The sequence below is a fragment of the Mugil cephalus genome, chromosome 22, assembly GCF_022458985.1.
Source record: "Mugil cephalus isolate CIBA_MC_2020 chromosome 22, CIBA_Mcephalus_1.1, whole genome shotgun sequence".
Classification (NCBI taxonomy): domain Eukaryota; kingdom Metazoa; phylum Chordata; class Actinopteri; order Mugiliformes; family Mugilidae; genus Mugil; species Mugil cephalus.
This window is the reverse complement of record NC_061791.1, coordinates 20205114-20211357: the sequence shown is the minus strand read 5'-3', so window position 1 is coordinate 20211357 and position 6244 is coordinate 20205114. Positions and strand designations below refer to the sequence as shown.

Genomic DNA, 6244 nt, shown 5'->3' with positions numbered 1-6244 from the left:
AATGAATGATGTATATGGGCAGATTAAAAAAATAATTAAAAAACCAAAACAAATTGTTTTCTGCAAACTCCACCAGATTCTTCTTCTACACGTCCCCAGCTACCACTGTAGAGATTTTCAACATATTTCACTGCATCATTTTCAGATAAACTCGTGTTGACTTTGGCTCAATGAATGATGCACATGGGCAGATTAAAAAAAATTATTAAAAAAACAAAACAAATTGTTTTCTGCAAACTCCACCAGATTCTGGTTCTACACATCCCCAGCTACCACTGTGGTGATTTTCAACTTAATTCACTGCATCATTTTCAAGTAAACTTGTGTTGAAAGTATGCTCAATGAATGATGTATATGAGCAGATTAAAAAAATAATTAAAAAAACTAATCAAATTGTTTTCTGCAAACTCCACCAGATTCTTCTTCTACACGTCCCCAGCTACCACTGTAGAGATTTTCAACATATTTCACTGCATCATTTTCAGATAAACTCGTGTTGAATTTGGCTCAATGAATGATGCACATGGGCAGATTAAAAAAAATTATTAAAAAAACAAAACAAATTGTTTTCTGCAAACTCCACCAGATTCTTGTTCTACACATCCCCAGCTACCACTGTGGTGATTTTCAACTTAATTCACTGCATCATTTTCAAGTAAACTCGTGTTGAAATAGGCTCCATGAATGATGTATATGGGCAGATTAAAAAAATTATTTAAAAAAATAAACTAATAGTTTTCTGCAAACTCCACCAGATTCTTGTTCTACATGTCCCCAGCTACCAACAAATTTTCAACAATTTGATTTATTTATTTATTTATAATTTTTTTTTAAATCTGCCCATATACATCATTCATTGGGTATGAATTCAACATCACATTTTCAGAAAATGATGCAGTGAATTAAGTTGAAAATCACTACAGTGGTAGCTGGGGATGTGTAGAACAAGAATCTGGTGGAGTCTGCAGAAAACAATTTGATTTGTTTTAATTTTTTTCATTTTTTTAATCTGCCCATATACAGAATATAAAATGTATACATACTGTTTTTATACTTGGGTTGTTTATTTCAGTTTTAGAAAATGATGTTCAGAATCACAAAAGACTTTATTGCCAAGTATATGTGTACATACAAGGAATTTACCTTGGTGTTTGTTGCATAAAAAATATAGAATGAGTTAAAATAAAATAAATCGGAAACATTAAACACTAAATATACAAAAGATTTTGTGAAATATGCTTATTATTTTTCTGGTTCAGATTTAGAGGAGAGGAGGATTTCTGTGGTCTGAGGTCTGTATGATAAATATACATGATGATAAAAGAGCAAAACAAACTATTTGCGCTGTCAACGTATCAAAGTGGGTTGTGTGGAATTAATCTTGGCTGGTAGCAGGCTGCCTGAAGTCACATCTGCACCACAAACTTACAGAGACAGGAAGAAAATGTTAGAAGAAAAAATACTTATTGAAAATAAAGAAGCCTTTTAATACAAATGTGTAGGCAGCTGGTGAACTTGTTCCTTGTGAGAACAGATGGAGAGCTAGGCATCTGTGGTCAGAGCTCATTCATCTGAGCGGTGCGTCTCCTTTGCCAGCGATAGATAAACACTAACACTGAAAGATGAAGAGTTACTGATTGAGACCGAGCAGAAAAATACAATTTCCTCTATTAAGTGGAACAGGAAAATATCTAAATCAGTATTTATTCTCCAAGATCTCAGTAGAAAATAGCAGAAAACAATGACTAGGCAACATGCAAGTTTGATATAAACTGTTGATGGATCAAAATCACTTACCACTTATGACACAAGGTATCAGCATCAAACGCACTATCAGAAGGACCTGATGAACTAAAGGCAGAGGACCTAGCAGCACTGTCTGGCCACCATACTTTATCTAGAAAACAAGAATGACACTGCTACTGAAAAGGAAATAAAGGAGTGGAAAGTCTCAAAAGAGCCCTCAGTCAAATATCTATTTACTGTGTTCATCAATAGTTAAAAGTAAATTTCTCTATTTGAAAGTAAATCTAAACTAGCTCAAGTCTGACCCAGTATTTTCTAGTTTAGAGGAAAGTTTTACCTCTATGTGCTGAAATGTAAAGCTGGATGTGCTTTGTATGTCACAGGTGAAAAAGTCAGTCTGGTTGTCAGTTTCTTTCTCTTCTATGATGCAAGGGTATTTCTTTCCATCTTCAATACCCCACACTAACAGCTCTGCTGCTGTCATCTCTAGTTTATCTGCCTTTTTCTGAAATGATGAAATGACAAATGCTTGAAGTTTGCTCATCTGTTAAAAAAAATATATATATTAAAAAATGCTAAAAAACCTTGTGGTACACCAAAAGTAGAGGGAAGTCTGGAATATGTGAGATTAGCTCTGGTGACCAAGAAAGTTCTTTCCAAAGGGTAAGAATAAAAGAAACTAAGGGAAGTTCTTCTGATGTCCAACCAGGACAGACAATGCACTGCATAAACTGCATTTAGGTTTAAAGAAGTTTCAAAGATACTGTGAAGCTAAACGTGGATGTGAAAATTGACAATTACCTGCAAAAATATTTTTATTTAGTTTTATTTTAAAATACATTTTAAGTTTAATTTACCTGGCCCACCTGACTGCTGCTGGTTGTGGGAAGTTGGACTTCCGTCTGGCCGTGGCTGTGTGTGATTCCTTCCACAAACTCCAAGTGGGACCCCATGAGTGTGACCTTCCTCTTCCCACTGCAGGACATGGAGCAGTAGCCAATCAGAGAGAAGGGATTTATCCCTGGTTCTTTTGGAGGGCCTACCACTGTGCATCTTGTTAACACGATTAAATAAACTAATCAAACCCACCTGGCCCAGGTGCTGCTTGGTACAATGTCGGTGCAGGATGGTGTTGATCTATAGGTGATTATAGCGTTGCCGTGGCAACTGCCATCAGGCAGTAGAACGCATGCTTTGACAAAACCTTTCTTTTCTGTAGTGGGAATGTGGAACGTCAGACTCACACCAGTCTTGTTCCATACAGGAGATCTGAGAGAGAAACACATCAACACTCACCATCATCACAATAACAACGATGTGGAGAAAACATGAGTTTCTAGTGTGGCCATAATCTTAGTTGTCTGTAAAGTGACTCACTCTTGTGGAGAACAGTCCAGGTCTGTCTGGATCCTCATTCTGGTCACATTAATGAGGTTCTGACCTGACAACAAGGCATGGTTTCTACCGTAGAAAGACACAACACTGGGAGAGATGGAGGAGATTTCTGGCTTCTAACAGAAATAAAACACACAAACATCAGCTTTAAAACATCACCCTACTGATGTTATAACATTTACTGAATGGAGGAACAATGTGTGTAACAGTGGAGGTTCAGACTCACAGAAAAGTTCATCCCAGGCTCCAACTTTTGACAAACACAGTCCTGCAGGAGGAAGTGGGAGAATAGATTCAGAAGGTTTACAGTCTCTGTACAGTTGATCCAGAACCTGCTGCAGCCAATGTTTGGTCAGATAAAAACAAAACACTGCACACAGCCAACCTAAAGTATATTCAACCACAGAACAATTGTTGTATAATACAGAACCAGAAAATAAGACAATCCAGTTGCGATGGACAAGTTTACTGGTAGCACAGTGGTGTATTTTAAAAACCATAAAATTTCAGAGATGCAAAAATTTGAATGGATAATTCAGCTGCCGAATGTACCTTCATAATTAGGAAACAGGTAGTCTACAGCTGGATATTCTTCCAAAGTATGATGAAACATTAGTCATGAAGGCACATTGTTAACTTGATAAGTGAATATATTAACACTTGTTTATATTAAAATACCAAAAGAGTGGATTTAAAGAGTATGTTCTTAATAGATCAAAAGAAAATGAATAAAATTATTCTTGTAGATCAACAAATACAAATACAACAGTTGTGAAAGCTCAAATGAAAAGAAAGATAATTACATTATCCACTCCTTCATTAGACCATGAACAGCTGTTTATGTTCCATCCACAGCCAGCCCTGATACACTGCTGACACCTGAAGAACAAGCAAATGTATGTTGACAATTACTCATATAGATCACAATGTCTTATAGTAACTACTAATATAGTAGTTACTATGTCTAGTACACTGTAAATGACTCTCAAATTACAAGTCACAACTTTGTGATCATCTTTCATAAATGAAATGATCCCCGCGACCCTAGTGAATATCAAGCGGTATGGAAGATGAGACGAAATGAGATGAGTGTGATGAGAAGCCTGACACCTATGCCCGACACTAGGTGGCAGCACCTGGCTTGATGTACTTCGTGATGGCTGCTGAAAATGAGAGTTTTGGGCCCAAGCATCTGAAGGTGACCTGATGCTAAATGGTAAATTTGAACACTGCCATTTGGTGGCGCTATTGATATTAGAGAGAGAGTTTGGCCAACTGAAATCATGGGCGCCTTGTTAGATACCTCAGAGGGAAGATTCTCCAGTGTAACTCTATGGGCTGGATGTGCTATGTTGAAATACACTACTATTATACAAAAAAGCCTTTTTCTGGGAACATGAAGTGGGTTAACAATTTAAAGCTGTTCTGCAGCAATGAAGGTTGAATCAGCCTTGAAAGCTGGTGCTACTAATTCCTACAGGTGTTCCAACTTTTCTGGATTACTTACAACCCCCTCTGTCTGCATGAAAGCAGTGTTGCAACACACTGTGGTACCAGACCCTGATGAGCATCAGGTGAACAGTATTGTGCTGCAGAAAGTACACAGTAAAATCAGCATACCCAAATCAACACTGTAAGAGTTGATCTTAACACTTTTAAACTGTCTGTATGGGTCCACACCTCAGTGTTAATTTAACACTTTTTTGAGTGTTGGTGCCTTTACACGAAGTTAGTGTAAATTTGACTCTTCTTGTAGTTAAATTTAACACGACCTAACACCAACCAGTGTTTTTTTAACACTTTTATGTAGTGTTAGCAATTAACTCTCTCAGAGGACTATTTCTTAACTACACAAGTGTTACCCCCACAACACGTAAAAGGTGCCAATATAATTCTTATATAATCCTACAAAAAAAAACTTGGAAATTTACTGAAATAAGAAGGTAGTCACGTTTGGCAAAAACATTTATTTTCAAACTTGCATCAGAAATATTAGAACATGCAACAGTAAGGCACAATGTAGCATTAGCACCACTAATCACAAGTACGTGACTCGTCTCACTCAGACAAAACGTCGTCATTTTGCAGCGGTGAGCCACAGAAACTTCACTCGTCGCACTGTTATTAACCACCTAAACACCTGCTTAATGAGTTAGAGGTTAGCAAGTAAAGACTATTTTGGTGTGATCTGTTTTTGTTTTTAGAGTGCAGATATTAATGTAAATTGAACACTGTGGCCGCTCCGTCCTCCTCAGAGATGAGAATACAGACTTCTTCAAGACTTCATTTGTAAGTTGTCGTTAGTCCTTCTTATTTAAGTCAACACAGTACAGGATCACAGTATCACACCTCTTCCAGTCAGCCTGAATCATTGCTGCTGTATGTACGTAACTGGCAAGAAAGATGGTCGCTCATGCAACTGACTTGAGATTATTTGTTGTTTCTTTGAAAACAAATCGAGTTGATGTTCCCATCAAAACGTTCTCACTAATTGTTTCAAAGGCTTAACACTTTTAGTTCAACAATTTGAATGCTTAAACCTGTAAGGATAGCATTGTCTTAATGAGTAGTTCTTATTTAGCTCAGGTCTTTAAGTTATCTGTATTCACATTTTGTACCAACTATGATCAAAGGAAGATAGTTTAATCACAGCATGTTTCTTTGAATTGTAGAAAATAGGAATGAACTTACAAGACAGAAGTTGGAGGTCCACTGATGTCAGAGCAGTTGGTTAGCTTCAGACGCTCTGAAAGGTTTGTCTTCCCAAGTCTCATCTTTACAGTGACATCCAGGCCTGTTAGAGAAAATAATGTGATGAACTTCAGAGTCTTGACCTCTGACACGTGAAAACACAGATTTGTCAACTGGTTGGTGGGAAATGTTGTAAATTAATGAACAGGTCAAACAGGTGTCCACAGTCCACCCACAGTCAGGTGGGTCTGGATCTTTAGTGTGATCTGAGAAAGGAAGAGAGATGAGTGACAAATAACTGATAGTTACAGTTGTACAGTGTTAATGTGTAACCTGTACCTCTCCACTGGGGTTCTTTAGAACTTTGTGAGAAATGATTTTCTCTGTGGAATCATCAGGAATAGATAACCAG

The 6244-nt window shown here is 37.2% G+C and overlaps 1 protein-coding gene across 1 annotated transcript in view; it reads right to left on the bottom strand.

Moving 5' to 3' along the window:
- Nucleotides 1–1276: 1276 nt before the first annotated feature.
- LOC125000094 (plexin-C1-like) overlaps nt 1277–6244 on the bottom strand; it is a 34626-nt gene continuing 29658 nt past the window's right edge. Inside the window, exons 11-14 of the mRNA XM_047575462.1 lie at nt 2836–3015; nt 2613–2721; nt 1798–1897; nt 1277–1615 (exon numbers count right to left, since the gene is read on the bottom strand). Of these exons, the coding sequence (XP_047431418.1) occupies nt 1557–1615; nt 1798–1897; nt 2613–2721; nt 2836–3015 (448 nt within the window). The 3' untranslated portion in view covers nt 1277–1556. The remainder of the gene's footprint in view (nt 1616–1797; nt 1898–2612; nt 2722–2835; nt 3016–6244) is intronic.